The following is a 16198-nucleotide window of genomic DNA, read 5'->3' as shown; positions in this document are numbered from 1 at the left end:
AGGACTAAGCCAGGACTGAAATCCAGCCAGTCTTAGTATAAGTAAGATGCATAGCAGGTGAAACGCAGCAGCTGAAGGGTCCAAAATAATGGTAGCAAACAGTAGTTATGCCCTAGTTCTGGATTAGCAGCCAGCACCTAGACTAGAGGATAATAAAACACCTTTTGGGCCCCCCAGAGTTAGGAATTCACAAGAGCTAGCAAGAGGAGCAGGATCACAGGCCAGCAGGGGTTTCAGGCTAGTGCTTGCATTCAAATAGGAACGAGAATGTTCACTTACACAGCCTGGCCATCGTGGGTAAAAGCAATGACTTGTCTTTGAAAAGACACTACTTTTCAAAATGTTTATTTTATTGACTTTATGTTTTTAAAATTTTTTAATTTATTAATTTTAGAGATTAGAGAGAGAGAGAAGTGGGGAGGAGCAGGAAGCATAAACTCCCATATGTGCCTTGAACAGGCAAGCCCAGGGTTTCCAACAGGTGGTTTCAGTGTCCCAGGTCAATACTTTATCCACTGTGCCACCACAGGTCAGGCTATTTTATTGATTTTAGAGAGAGAGGAAGGGGGAGAAGAGGGAGCGAGAGAGAGAAACATTGATCTGTTCCCATATGTGCCTTAACCAGGGATCAAATTGGCAACCTCTGTGCTTCAGGACAATGGTCTAATTAACTGAACTATCCAGCCAGGACAAAAAGATGCTACTTGAGCTGATTCTAGCAGGCAAAGAAAAGTGAGAAAGTTTTACCATGAATAGTCATGGAGGTGAGACACAGAAAAGCATATTCAGGGTATTTCAAGTAATTGGATAACACTAGGGTGGAAAGCCAAAGGTCCATAGGGCCTTATGACATGCTAAGCCTATCCCACCTAGGGAGAGGGGGTATGGTGGAAACTGCTCATCACCCCCATCCCCAGTTTTCTTCTTCCTTTCAGTAATCGAAACCCTTCTCTCCCCCATTACGTTTAGCTGGACATATATAGTACCTGTTTCAATTAAGGAGATGTCCCTACAAGAACAAATTATTGGAATGTGAGTGGATGTTAGGAGTATAATGTTCATGTTATATCAGTAAAAGGAAGCCACGTCTCTCTACCTCGTCTTTTCTCTTCCTCTTTCCAGAGGTCTGAAACACAGATGTGGCCAAGGGAGCCAGCCTCTCGATTCGCCTCTAGGAAGCAGCGCCCCTGTGCGGACGGCCAAAGCTGAGCCGCGGAGGCGCTCGCAGAGTCCGGAGCTGCAGGTGCGGGAGCGCGCCCTGTACCCGCCTAGCGCCCCGCCCTGGAGGCTGAGAGCGCGTGCTGTAGTGGGCAGCCAGCATGAAGTCCCTGGCGCAGGACGTCCTCCGCTCCCAGAAGGCTCTTAGCAAGTTGTAGGAGGGCCGGAGCAAGTGTGGGCCCCGGAGCAGCTGGCCAAGGCCCCTTACCCTTCGCCCACTCCCGTCACCCATCCCTCCAAAGACCTTAGCACCCCCCCATCCCCCAAGACCAGCACCTCCCTAGGAAGCCTGTTCCCAGATTCTGATGAGGAGCTGAGGTCCTTGGAACTGCCTCCCAGCCCGGCCTGCAGGAAGAAAATGGAGAGGTGACCGTGGTACCTCTGGGCAGGCCGACGCCAGACTCTATGGGCCCGGGGGAGGTGACATTGTGCAGCAGCCGCCGCTGCCCAGTGTGGCCAAGGAGTCCTGGCTTGGGCTCAGTACCTTCCAGGGTACCTCTCCTGGAGGAGGGTAAGGGGAGGGGAGCGCCCCCACAGCTCCAACCCCGTTCTTGCCCGGAGTCTTTTAACCTGGGTGTTAGCATTTTAAAGAGATCCCTCAGGAGTTCTGGCCTCTACTAACTGCCACCTCCCCAGCCAGGACCTCTTGGTAAGACTAACTAGTGATGTTTGTACAACCAAAGACTCTATTTTCTGGTTTAAGGAAAATAAAAGTGACTATGATTACATTTAAAGAGAGAGAGAGTCAGCCTCAAACATGCCAACAATGACCACACTCTGGAGTGGGTGGCACACTAAGATGAAAAAACCTGGGTCCCAGAAGGAACAAGTGGAGCAGAACTACCTTTTCCTTCTTGACACCCACCTTACTGCACTAAAAGTGAGAGAGAAAGAAATTTCTTGTGTCACTGTCTTTTGGGTCTCTTTGTTAAAGCATCATAGCCTGTACCCCACATGAGAGGAAAGAAAAGATGGTATTGAGGTTTCTAATATAATTCCTGACTTGGTCAGAAATGGCTAAGGACACAAGAAAGGCTGAGACAAACATTTCTTTTTAATGATTACACCTGAGTGAGGCTAGGCTGGCAGATGGCAAGGTAAGCATTTCCACAGTCTTGTCTCAAGGGAGATTGGGAAAGCCCTCTGAAAACTATAAACTTCTATGTCAGGGGTCGGGAACCTTTTTGGCTGAGAGAGTCATGAACGCCACATATTTTAAAATGTAATTCCGTGAGAGCCATACAATATATTCAACACTAAATACAAGTAAATGTGTGCATTTTATGTAAGACCAACACTTTTAAAGTACAACAAGTCTCTGAATTATTTTTAATAATGTTGTTATGCTGTTGCTAACCAATGATGAATAAAGTACTACTTACTATTAGTGCGACTTCTGATGCTGCATGGTTTTGCTGATGGCTTTGTAGTCTGGTTGATCCGTGGTGAGGTTAAGCTTCATGCAGGCGTTGAGACTTCCATTCATTAAACGTGATCATAGGTTGGTCTTAACGTTCTTTAGATGTGAGAAAGACTGTTCACATGCATACGTAGAGCCAAACATCGTCAGTACAGCAATACTCACATGCAGCAGTGTGTGGTATATGTCAGGAAGTGCGTTCCAAGTTTTGACAATCAGCTGGTCCATGGGTTGAAGTTTTTTCATTTCTCCCCACTTGTGTTTGCTTGCCAACTCTGCTTGTTGTTGTGCAAGTCTTTCCAAATCTTCATTCAGTGACTTGAATTTATTCACCCACATGTCTGAGGCCTTCAGGTCAGTAGCTTGTAGCTCAAAATCTCTGATGGAGACACCGGGGATGTAACTCAGGTTGGCGCTGTCCACTGCACATTAGTGTGGATGGGTGATGAACTTAAAAAGATGAGTGCACACACAAAGTTCTCCAAAGTGCACTTTGAATGATTGCAGGAGATTAGATGTGAAGCCCACTAGCTGCTGGAGATCAAGATGTTGAACAGGGTCACTTGCTGTGCATACATCTTTAAACTCTCCCAGTTTTTCAAAGTGTAGTAAACGACCTGTTTCAATGTCAGCGATGAAGAGTTCCAGCTTATTTTCAAATGCAAACACTGCTTGTTGAAGGGATAAGACTTTATTTCCAACACCTTGCATTTTCACATTGAGCTGGTTCAGATGTTCAATCATGTCCACAAGATAGTAGAACTTCAGGAGCCATTCAGTGTTAGCTAACTCAGGATCCTCGAAGCTTTTCATTTCAAGAAAAGTCCGGATTTAGCTCAGACAAGCTGAGAAACGGCTGAGCACCTTCCCTCTTGACAACAAACGCACATTGCTGTGCAGAAGCAGACCAGGATAATTATTCCCAGCTTCATCCATCAGTGTTTTAAACTTGCGATCATTTAAAGTTTGGGCAACAATAAAGTTGACCACCCGAATGACCAGCAACATCACCTCACCAAGCTGCTTGCCACACATCTGAGCACAAAACGCCTCCTGATGTAGGATGCAGTGAAAACTTAAGATGGGTCTCTCTTCATGTTCATTGAAGAAGCGCTACGAATCCTCTGTTTTTCCCCACCATGCATGGAGCACCATCAGTACACACCGAAATAAGTTTATCCATTGATAGATTTTTTTCTTTAGCGAACTCAGTGAAAGACTTGAATAAATCCTCCCTTCTTATTGTCTCTTTCATAGGCAAAACAGCAAGACTTGCCTCATGTAGTGTGTCACCGACAGCATACCTTGCAATCACGCTGAACTGGGATAAATGGCTTATGTCTGTTGACTCATCCAAAGCGAGGGAAAAGAATGGTGCTGCATTTATGTCCTTCACTTGTGTTGGCTCAATTTGATTTGCCATCATGATGGTACGATTGTGAACAGTTCTTGCCAACAGAGGCATGTCTTTTATTCATTTGATTATCTTGTCTTTATCTGAAAAGTCATCAAAAAGTTCATTGGCAACATCAAGCATGAATGTTTTGGCAAACTCCCCATCTGTGAGTGGCTTTCTGTTTCTCACAATTGCTAAAGCACCAGCAAAGCTAGCCAAATTTCATTCACTTTGTTGGGTCCAAACACAGAGTTGCTGCTGACTAGTTTGCACTCTGCACAGTAGCTCTTGACATGTTTTCTTTCTGCTGTCCCCCTCTGGATATTTCTTTTTTCTTTTTTTTCTGAAGTTGAAAACGGGCAGAGACAGTCAGACAGACTCCTGCGTGCGCCCGACTGGGATCCACCCGGCACGCCCACCAGGGGGCGATGCTCTGCCCACCAGGGGGTGATGCTCTGCCCCTCCGAGGTGTCGCTCTGCTGCGACCAGAGCCACTCTAGCGCCTGGGGCTGAGGCCAAGGAGCCATCCCCAGCGCCCGGGCCATCTTTGCTCCAATGGAGCTTCAGCTGTGGGAGGGGAAGAGAGAGACAGAGAGGAAGGAGAGGGGGAGGGGTGGAGAAACAGATGGGTGCTTCTCTTGTGTGCCCTGGCCGGGAATTGAACCCGGGACCTCTGCACGCCAGGCCAACGCTCTACTCCGCTGGATATTTCGATGCAAATGTAATATGGCATGTGTCAAAGTGCCGCTTTATATTTGACCGTTTCATTGATGCAATTTTATCATTGCATATTAGACACACTGCAGAACCTGCTCTCTCCACAAAGGCGAATTCCTCTGTCCATTCCTCATCTTTTTTTCTTTTAGCCATTTTCTTCGTCAAAAGGGTTTCTGAAATTAGCTAGCTGACTATTTGATTAAAAGGAAGGAAGTTTACTTCCTGACCTCAAAATGACCCATGTACGTTACGCATTATCCAAAAAAATTTTGGTGTTGTCCCGGAGGACAGCTGTGATTGGCTCCAGACACCTGCAACCATGAACATGAGTGGTAGGAAATGAATGGATTGTAATACATGAGAATGTTTTATATTTTTAACATTATTTTTTTATTAAAGATTTGTCTGCGAGCCAGATGCAGCCATCAAAAGAGCCGCATCTGGCTCGCAAGCTATAGGCTCCCAAACCCTGTTCTACGTGGTTGTGAGAGCCTAGTTCATCTAATGCAGGACAGCAGCTAGTGACCACCTGAATGTTTTCTTTGCACTCTGCCCTGCAAAGCTATATCCATTGTCATTTTCAAAAGCTGACTCTAGAACAGGTTTCTAGGGAGGACTTCATTGACCAACTTCACTTAGTCATTTTGTGTTTATGATGTTTACAAAAGGGGAATGTTCTTTTTAACCCCCTCTATTTCCTGAAGAGGATGGGTCTTTTAATTGAAAGACTGTTTGCTAAACACAGTAATTTTCTAGGGATGCAAGTTTGGAAGTAGAAATTTGTAAAAAATTTATTCTTCCAAACAATGAAGGGTCGAGGAATCTGCATGAGGCTGTGGGAAGGGGTTGTGAAGAATAGCAAGGCTGGAGGTTGAGGAGTGGGGTGGAAAAGATGCCCACTGGCAGAATCAGAGGTGGGGGGTCGCTTGGGAAAAAGAGCCCTGTTGTAGAGGGGGTTTCCAAGTGAATTGCTGCCACCCCTTCTGTAAATTCTGCTTGTTCACTAAGACCTGTATGAGATATATAAAGTGTGTGAGTTTGAACACAGGCAGAGGAAAAGCTTAAACACACATACCATAGAAAACACTAGAGCAAGGAAAGTGAGTCAATACCAGTGAGTGACAATTCTAAAATTTCAAATATCTTTCTTTAGTCATCAAGTCTATAATTTAAAAATGTATACGGTATTGTCATAATCTGAGAGTTAGCATTCACCCAATTATTGAGTGCCCATCATTGGCATAATAATTGCTAGCAGTTATTAATTGCTTATGAAAATTCAGAAATTGAAAGATTTCTACTAGCTGAGAGTAGGGTGAATTTTAGGGAAGGCACTATGACAAAAGTTGTATTTGAATTGGGTCATTTTGTTTTGTTTTGTTTTACAAACCTTGAATTATTTATTTATTTATTTTTATAGGGACAGAGAGAGAGTCAGAGAGAGGGATAGATAGGGACAGACAGACAAGAACGGAGAGAGATGAGAAGCATCAATCATCAGTTTTTCATTGGGACTCCTTAGTTGTTCATTGATTGTTTTCTCATATGTGCCTTGACCGTGGGCCTTCAGCAGACCGAGTAACCCCTTGCTCGAGCCAGCAACCTTGGGTCCAAGCTGGTGAGCTTTTTTTGGCTCAAGCCAGATGAGCCCGCGCTCAAGCTGGCAACCTCGGGGTCTCGAACCTGGGTCCTTCCACATCCCAGTCTGACGCTCTATTCACTGCGCCACTACCTGGTCAGGCTACAAACCTTGAATTAGATCTTCTTAAAAATTTTTTTAAAATTATTTATTGACTTTAGAGAGAAAGGAAGGGAGAAAAAGAGAAAGAAAACACATTGATTTGTGGTCCCACTTCTTTATGTCCTGACCAGGGATCAAACCCGCAACCTTGGGGCATTGGGGCAATAATCTAACCAACTGAGCTACCCAGTCAGGGCTTGAATTGGGCCCTGCTCAGTGAATAGGAAGTACTTATGCAAGGTTTTTCAGAGGAAGGGAACAGCATAGACAATCTGACCAAAGCTAAAGTCACATATTGTTTTCTTTTTTTTTTTTTGCATTTTTCTGAAGCTGGAAACAGGGAGAGACAGTCAGACAGACTCCCGCATGCGCCCAACCGGGATCCACCCGGCACGCCCACCAGGGGGCGATGCTCTGCCCATCCTGGGCGTCGCCATGTTGCGACCCTCCTGGGTGTCGCCATGTTGCGACCAGAGCCACTCTAGCGCCTGGGGCAGAGGCCACAGAGCCATCCCCAGCGCCCGGGCCATCTTTGCTCCAATGGAGCCTTGGCTGCAGGAGGGGAAGAGAGAGACAGAGAGGAAGGCGCGGCGGAGGGGTGGAGAAGCAAATGAGCGCTTCTCCTATGTGCCCTGGCCGGGAATTGAACCCGGGTCCTCCGCACGCTAGGCCGATGCTCTACCGCTGAGCCAACCGGCCAGGGCTACATTTTGTTTTCAATAAATGTTTATCCGTGTCTCCTGTGTGCCAGGTACCATGCTGGGTCCCTGGGATTATGAAGATTAATTTGGCCTCATAGGTTCCTGTTAATAATCTGTAATTTTTCTGTTCATTTTGTTACTGGTTTGCCACATCTATGAGGTCTTAGCCACATTTCTGCATGGTCAGTTTTTCTCTCTTGAATCTATGTGTATGTGATTCTTCTTTTGCTCCTTAAATGTACTACTTTCCATTTATCCTAGTGTATTTTAACCTGCTATTGATGACCATTTCTCTAATTTATTGAGGTCAATTGAATGTTTATCTTCTGTATACTTAGCACATCCATTTGCTTGGGGTCACATGTAATATTTATGAAGGCTTCCACTTTCCACTGTCCAGACCCACATCTCAGTATCCTTTTGTGCCAATATATAGTGAAAGTTGAAAGTAAGGCAAGAAATATAGTCCCTGAATCCCAGGTTGCAAAAACCTAGTATGTCTGTAATTGACCACAGTTTTGTCAACTGAAATGGCAATGATGTCTTTTAAATGACAGTTAAACCATTATGAGCAGATACCTGAGTATTCACCACATGTAAAAACAGTGATGCACAATGCATTGGCCCATTCTTGCGAGGCTTTCAATCTGGATTAGGAGGCAATAGATCATGCACATGGATTTGTTTGGCAGAGCACTTTTGTAACCTTCCTAACGGATTGAGAGCAATAGTGAGAATATGGGTATCTAGTATGGAATTCTGTTCTCCTCTATCCTATCCTCTTACTAGCTCCCTTCAGAGGAAAAAAGAAGATGTTTATCTGATTGGTCAGAGCCCAGGCGTTCATTAGTCCACATTTAACCAATGGTTGGGATCAGCAGTGATTGAAAGGTCATACATAGCCATGTGCTCCCTGTTGTCTGCTGAGGAGGCTCAGCCCAGTCTCCATGCAGAACACACTTAGATGAGGAAAGCTGGGATACTTTGCAAATCTGGTCATTTGCTTCTCTCTTTCTGCAGGCATGCCTATGCCTGCCACTTCCAAAATTTAGAGTGCAGAGTGGAAGTAGGAAATAAAAAGCTTCACTTCAGTCTTAAACCCAAGTCATGTGATTCAACTCAGTGTTTTGGCAGAGTTCTGTTCTAGATCCTTTAGTTTCTATTCCAGTTTGTTCCTTGTGTACAGTTCCCTTGCAACCCCAGGGAGAGGACAGATAATTAGCAGAGTGGGATTTGGCTGTTTCTGGTTCTCAATTGTGGCAAACTATATAGTTGGTCATAAGGTTTCACAAAATTTTGCTGCCCTTCCTGGGGAAGGATTGTACTCCCCTACCTCCCTGACGTCAGACTTGGCCAGGTGACCTTGTTTTGACCAAGAATATATGAGCAGATCTAACATGTACAGATTCTAGGCAGAAGCCTTAAGAGCCAGTATATATTGATACATGATTCATCATGATAGCCATTCCTCTTCCACGAGACCAACATTGCTCCAGATAAAGGTTGTTAAATCAGACTGGGTGCCAGCATAAACACAACCTAGAATACAGCCAAGTTGACCTTCAATGAACTTTTATATATGTTATTTCAAGTAATAAAACTTTGTTGCTATTAATTTCTGGAAACACTTGTTTTCCCAGCCAAACCTTGCTTATTCTGACTGATACATTTACTTTATTACATCTGTATCAAACACCATTGTTTGCCTTCCCAACTGCTATTCTCTCTTTATTCCTTCTAAGAGAACCCCAATTTTGCTCAGGTATTCAACTAATTCTACATATGCTTGGGGGAGGAGATTCTAATTCCCAGTCACAGGGGGTGAATTGATTACTTTAAGCCATTCATGATGGTTTCTTACTCCTTGCTAGTGACTGATTTAGATATGGGAGAGTGTGAGAAGTCTGCTTGAGGGCTTCTGAGGCAGGTCTTCCTTGCTAATAAAAAGAGACACATAGGAAGAAACAGCCTCTACACTTCAGCTGGACATTGTGTGTTTGTATATATCAGCTTGAAATGTGGCAGCCATTTTTAACTATGGGAACACAGGTCTCAGATATCAGAGTGAAAAGATGGAAAGAATCTGGGTCCCTGATGTTACTAAGCTTTTAAATGAACTAACTCTAGAGTCATCCTACCCTTAGATTTCTTGTTACATGGGATAATACATTTTCCTTATGGTTCATTTTATTAAAAAAAAATTTTTTTAAGTGAATGAGAGAGACAGATAGGAAGTGAGAGAGATGAGACGAATCAGCTTGTAGCTGCGGCCAGTGGTGGGATTCAAATAATTTGACAACTGGTTTTCTGCCCTAATGACCATTTTAAGTATAAAAAACTAATATACTGGAAGGTAGTTTATTATTTCATGAATTTAATACTTAAATAAGAATTAAAGAGGTATACAAAGCTAGATTATAAGAAAGTTTTAAAATATTAATTAAAAAATTTAATAATACCTGACAAAAAACAGTAAAACTTATTTAAGATATTTACAAATTGCTTCTTTATTGGCATCCTCACTTGCAATTTTTTTCACCTATGGACGGAATGAACATTACCACAAGTGCTTAGAATAGCTGTTGCACAAATGAACATTAAAAAAGAGTAAGGAATGTAAATGTGTGATTTCCACATTGGGCAGATGCCCAGGCGCCCAACTTAGAGAGAACCCTGATTACAAGTGACATTTTAACAACTGGTTCACCAAACTCAAAAAATTAGGTATTGGTTCTGCCAAACCTGTGTGAACTGGCTGAATCCCACCACTGGCTGCAGCACTTAGTTGGTCATTGACTACTTTCTCATATGTGCCTTGATGGGGGAAGGGGAGGCTCCAGCTGAGCCAGTGACCCTTTGCTCAAGCTAGCAACTTTGTGCTTCAAGTTAGCGAGCGACCTTTGGGCTCAAGCCAATGACCATAGGGTCATATCTATGATCCCACGCTCAAGCCAGCAACCCCACTCTCAAGCTGGTGAGCTCATGCTCAAGCCAAATGAGCCTGTGCTCAATCAAGCCAGAGACCTTGGCACATTAAACCTGGGTCCTCAGCATCCCAAATTGATGTCTATCCACTGCACCACCTGGCCAGGGATTTTTCTTATTGTTTAATGCAGTTAAATCTGGAATGAAGGGGAAAAGAATGAATTTAGCTTTTGGGACACTGAGGTGATGGCAGGAAAGCATCCTCTTATATTGCTGAAGTTCAGGAGATGTCAGGGATAAATCTGAATTTGGAAGTCACCTATGGAGAAATATTACATAAAGTAATACATTTTAGAAAATAATCCTATATCTGGAATGGTACCTCTGTTCTTGAGGAATTATGATAATATAACAAAACATTATCCTATATAAATGTAGCCATTTCCTAACTGGTTATGCCACTGTGTCACCTCCTCATTTATTACCTACCCTAGGAAAGGAAGATCAGAGGTGGTAGCAACCTCCCAGTGAGGGAAAGCAAAGACAGTGAGGAACTGATGATCACATCTGGATCCTTAGGTCCTGATCTCCTTAAGCCTGGGTTTTGGGGATCTTGGTAGCCATTTGCATATGACAAACATTCTAGTCTGTGTAGATGACTATGAAAATCGGTTATAAACAACTTCTAGCCTGGCCTGTGGTGGTGCAGTGGACAAAGCGTCAAACTGGATCACTGAGGTCATGGGTTGGAAGCCCTGGGCTTGCCTGGTCAGCGTACATATGACAAGCAAGCAATGAACAACCAAAGTGAAGCAAGTTGATAATGAGTTGATATGATATGAGTTGATAATTCTCATTCCCCACCCACTCCATAAAATCAATAAATAATAAAAAAAATCTTTAAAAATCTCCTAAATTTATTGACTCTTATGTACAAATTATTGTTTCAGGAAACTATGGTTCTAATCATCTGGACATCTTATGTACGATACTGCAGAAGCTCGGTAGGAAGCATCAGGGTCAAGAAAATATAAACAATGGGACATCAAGGAAATGGTCCATGTAGAAGATAGAGCCTCTAGTGTCCAAGTTGATCTGTGGTTAGAAGAGTTCTGAAGGTTAATAATTCATAGAGCACTAAGTGACTTTATTTGAAAAAAAAAATGAGTTCATGGGGGGGGTGACTTTTGTAACAAAGATTTACTTAACATTACTTGAAATAGTAAAAATTTGAAATTCTATTTAGACAAGACTTTTCCAAAGGCACATCTAGTGGGTAAATGCATGCATGTATGTAATATTTACAGTTAAGCCTATTCCTTACTTGAGACATCATACCCCATTTCTAAGTTGTCACTGTTGGGCCTGCCTTGAAAGTACTCTTGCTTCCGTAAGAAAAAAATAAACATTTTTTAAAAAAAGACCATATTTTTTAATGAGCTGTTAGAGCAAATGCAATCTCAAAAGATAGCTAATTTCAGCCTTGCAGTTATTTAGAGAAGAAAATTTGGCTCCAAACGTTCTTTGCAGACAGAACTTGCAATTAGCGAGGACCAAGGATGCTGTTCAAAGATGACTCAGTTGTAGACCGAGGGGGAAGACCAGTCAGTGGTCCCTTTGAGTTAAAGAAAGAGTCAGATTCTTTTACATCACGTTGGGGTTCTACAGGCCCAGAACTGTTGCACACTAGGAGGGGGTATCCAGGGTGAAATAATCTGAGAACCTGAGAAACGTACCTGCGAACTATCTGAACAGGAGACAGCTAAAACCCAACTCCCCCTCAATCCCCCCACCTCCAGCTCCGGGCCAGTATTGGGGCAGAGAATTCCAAAGCGAGGGTCCTACCGGGTACCTAGCCAGGGGACCTTCGCCAGGCTCCAGAGTCCCCCTTGGGACGTCCCTGAGGGCCTGCCCTGGCTCTATAGGTGGCCACCGGCCGCCCCAGCGCCTGATGTTCGTGATCGCCTTTGGGACACATCCCGCTACGCACCGTTAGTCGGTCAGCCGAGCCACTCCCTCCAATCCACCAGGCCACCGCCCCGGCCCCTCCCTCTCCAGCCGCCCCACCCCGGCCGGCAACGCCACGCCCACTGGGGGTGGGGGGTCCAGGGCGGGATGCCCACTCTCCAGCTCACGGTCGCTCTCCCGCGGCTTCCGGGCCCCCGTGGCTCGGGGCCCAGCAAGCATCCCCTCCCCCGGCAGCCGCAGGCCCCCGGCCCCGTCACCCCTCCCCCGGCAGCCGCAGGCCGCCTCTGCAGCTGGCCGCGCGGCCGACCCGCGCCCGCCGCCGCGCGCTGATTGGCTGGCCGGGGCCGGCGGCGGCGTTTAGTGGCCGGCAGATTCGCTGGGTCAGGGCTGCAGAGGCGCCTGGCGCACCGGCGGGAGTGCGTCCGCGGCGCGCGATCGCCTGCCTGCCAGAGAGGGCGGCTCGGGGAGCCGAGGGGGTCCGCGCTGCGCGGGGCGCCGTCGTCCTGGCCGCCATGTGCTCCCAGCTCTGGTTCCTGACGGACCGGCGCATCCGCGAGGACTACCCGCAGGTGCAGATCCTGCGCGCCCTCCGGCAGCGCTGCTCCGAGCGGGACGTGCGCTTCCGGGCGGTGTTCATGGACCAGATCGCCGTCACCGTCGTCGGCGGCCACCTTGGTGAGTGAGGCCGGCCCCGGGAGGGCGCGCCGGGGTTCCCGAGAGTCGGCCAGTGGGCGCGCCCCTCGGGGCTCCCCCAGGCAGTTCTCCTTCGGGTGCCCGAAACCAGCTGCTGTCCCCCGGCGAGAGCTTTGGGGTTGGAGACAGCTCCTAACCTTGAGCTTCTTTTGATTACCACCATCTACCCTGAGGCCAAGATTTGAGAGCGGGAGTTAATTAGGGGACTTTGTTTTAGGTGGAACTCGAATTTACCTGAAGCCGCGTGGAGGTTCGAGGATAATCAAGTGGCTAATCCCAAATTTGCAAATTCTGCTTGCATCACTACCCTGTCAGTTTAGATTTATAGAAATCCACGTTAAGTTTACAAAATTGCCATTAAGATGAGTGTTTTAAAAGTTTTCCAGAAGAAGTGTGTAAGCGTTAGTAACGCACTACAGAGTATCACTCCCAAACTAGGAACCTACCTATGGGGAGAAATGAGAAAGATTGTAGTCACTTCTTGAGTGTAAAGAGGGAGACTAGGTCTTTGATGGGTTTTCTTAAACTTATCCTCCACCCTGAAAATGTTGAATTCTGATTCCAGAAAATCCAAGATTTCAGGTAAAGACCATTCTGGTCTCATTGATTTCTTTACTGCTGTGTCCAAGAGACTTTTTTGGGTAAAAAACATGGTTATCATCTATGACCCTGACCTCAATAGATTAATTGTGTTTTTAGGTATTTTTAGTTATTCTTTAATCACTCTCTGATTTAGGAATCCGTGGTTTAGGAACTTCCCTCCGGGGTTGCAGCCACTTCTAGATGGTTGGGGATTCCAGGGGTTTTGGGCCCAATTGAGGGTTTTTCTTGGGATACAATTCGTATTATTTAAACCATACTTGCTTTATTTTTTTTACTTCTCTTCTCTTTACTTCTCTTTGGAGAGGGATTCCAAATTCTGAACTGACTACTTAAAAAAGAGATTTATGAATATGAACTGTTTCTTAGGGGAATGTATCTGTCCAAGATATTTCATCCAAAAGTTTATCTAAATCCTTCACAAGTAGTATCAGATTGTATATAGCCTATTGGGGAAATATACTACAAACATGAGATGTCTTACATTTAATCTAAAACTGTCAACTTTCTCTATCCTTGACTTGCTGGAACTCTCAATTAATGTAGAACTAAATTCCTGTACACTAAATCTGCCGATCTGGATTCTTATTACAGCTTTGTTGCTAACAAGTATCTTGATTTTGCCTTTGCCAAGTCACTTTATGTCTTTGAACCTCAGGTTTCTAGTTTATAAAATCATGGGCTAAGGTTCCTCTAGCTCTAAAATTCTGAGTCAGAGCCAGACTTAAACGGGATAATCGGTTATATTTTACTGATCTAAACCTTGTATTTTAACCCCAAAGTTGGTTTGTTTGCCCTTCCTTTTATTTATTTACAGCTTGTAATGATGCCTTTTTTTTTTTCAGATACAGTAACCAAAATTTCATGTGTTCCTGTTGTAGACCCACCACGCATGCTGGGAAAGAGTAGGGAGATGCTCTCTGTTTTATATCTAAAACCCCATTTTAAAGACTCAGCCCTAGAACAAGAAAAAATTAAATGCTAGAGCTGCAGGGAGCATTTAAACCCTTTTGTTTAGTATCTTAAAATTTTACTGAATTCATGTGGCTCTCAGTCAATTCATGAACCAGGAGTTACTTTTTAAACTACAACAAAATCTAAACGGTTATTTGCCTAGTTGATAGAGAAATTGAAAATGTATTTTTTATGCATTTTTTTATTTTTTTGCTAGTTCAGAGAGAGTCAAGCACATCACAATACTTAAAGCAAGCTTATTAGATCATTGTTTCTAAAGCAATAAAAAGATTTACTTGTTGCCTGACCAGGCGGTGTCACAGTGTATCAATAGAGCGTTGGGCTGGGATGCAGAGGACTCAGGTTCGAAACTCTGAGGTCGCCAGCTCGAGTGTGGGCTTATCTGGTTTGAGCACAGTTCACCAGCTTGAACCTAAGATCACTGGCTTGAGCATGGGGTCACTCGGTCTGCTGTAGTCCCCCGGTCAAGGCACATATGAGAAAGCAATCAATGAACAACTAAGGTGCTGCAACAGAGAATTGATGCTTCTCATTTCTCTCCCTTCCTATCTGTCTGTCCCTATCTGTTCCTCTCTGTCTCTGTCACACACACAAAAAAATATTTATTTATTGTGTAATTTATTAAAGCACAAGGAAGTGAGCTCCCTGAGAAGAGCGAGTTCATTTGCTTTGTTCAGTGCTTTCAGAGTGACTAGAACAGAGCCTTGTGCATAGCAGACACTCAAACGTTTTTGAATGAATAAAGATTATGGGCTTTAGTTCCCAGTTTCTTCAGTACTCAAACTATAGACAACCCATGGCAATTTGCTAAATGAGAATATTCCTCTGAAAATAACTGTTTACTGGCTCTGAAGTACAGAAATAGTTATAATGTATGGGTGCTAGTTCCCATTTGAGAATTATAGAATGTGAGCTCTGAGAATGACTTTGAGAGCATCCATTCTCACCCCTTCATTTTACAAATGAGGAACCTGATGCCCAAAGAGATGAAATGACTTGTTCAATGTCATCCAGCTAGTTAGCAGCAACTAATTAGGACAACAGTTAAGAACTTGATGTCCTAAAACCCCGTCCCGTGATGTGGAGTAAATATGCTTTGGGACATGGGACATCTGTAACCTATAGTACTTTTCCCAGTAAATGTGGACTTGAACCAAATTGAATTAAATTGAAGCTAGAGAGTGACTTTGCAAAATAATTTTGTGGTTTAGGAAGTTAAGGTACCACCTTTACAAAGTCTTTGTGCCTTCATTCCTTTCTATTCCTTCCTGAGACTTGTGAAGGAGTAGGTGAAGGAGACAGTACCTCCACACAGATTTGGGTGGGGAAACTAGTGGAGAAAGTGGAATGACCTATAGGTGACTGAAGCAGTCCCATAGAGCACATTGACTTTGAGCTTTCTGCTGGATGTAGCATTATGAGAATCATACCCATCTTCATTTCCTTCTTAGAAACCGCAGGTTCGTTCATTCATTCATTCATTCAACAAATATTTATTAATTATTCTCAACTGGATGGTAGTGAATGTGGCACCAAAATGCACATAATAATAGCCAAATATATATATATATATATATATATATATGTATGGTCTACCAGAAAGTTCTGTCCGTTTCTATCACAAGTTTCAACACGTAAGCACATGTTTATTTGGCGCATGTATGCCTCTCTGTTTTTATCACTTAATGTATACATACTGATGTAGCAAATTAACTAAAACAAAGTTGATTCACATTAGTCTTATGTGTGAAGCGATAGTGTACCCATGGCTAATGATAAGGTTCATTTACACCACTATATTTTTACGAATTTTAACAAGGAAGAAATGCTACAAAAGCATGTAG

General features: G+C 44.1%; 1 protein-coding gene across 1 annotated transcript in view; it reads left to right on the top strand.

The window, feature by feature from the left end:
- The first annotated feature begins 12491 nt into the window (after positions 1-12491).
- Positions 12492-16198, top strand: part of RIMKLA (ribosomal modification protein rimK like family member A) — a 30944-nt gene continuing 27237 nt past the window's right edge. Inside the window, exon 1 of the mRNA XM_066269477.1 lies at positions 12492-12761. Coding sequence (XP_066125574.1) covers positions 12599-12761 — 163 coding nt within the window. The 5' untranslated portion in view covers positions 12492-12598. The remainder of the gene's footprint in view (positions 12762-16198) is intronic.

This window comes from Saccopteryx bilineata, chromosome 3 (genome assembly GCF_036850765.1).
Source record: "Saccopteryx bilineata isolate mSacBil1 chromosome 3, mSacBil1_pri_phased_curated, whole genome shotgun sequence".
NCBI lineage: Eukaryota > Metazoa > Chordata > Mammalia > Chiroptera > Emballonuridae > Saccopteryx > Saccopteryx bilineata.
The sequence above is the reverse complement of the archived record's forward strand: the minus strand, read 5'-3'. Positions and strand labels throughout refer to the sequence as shown.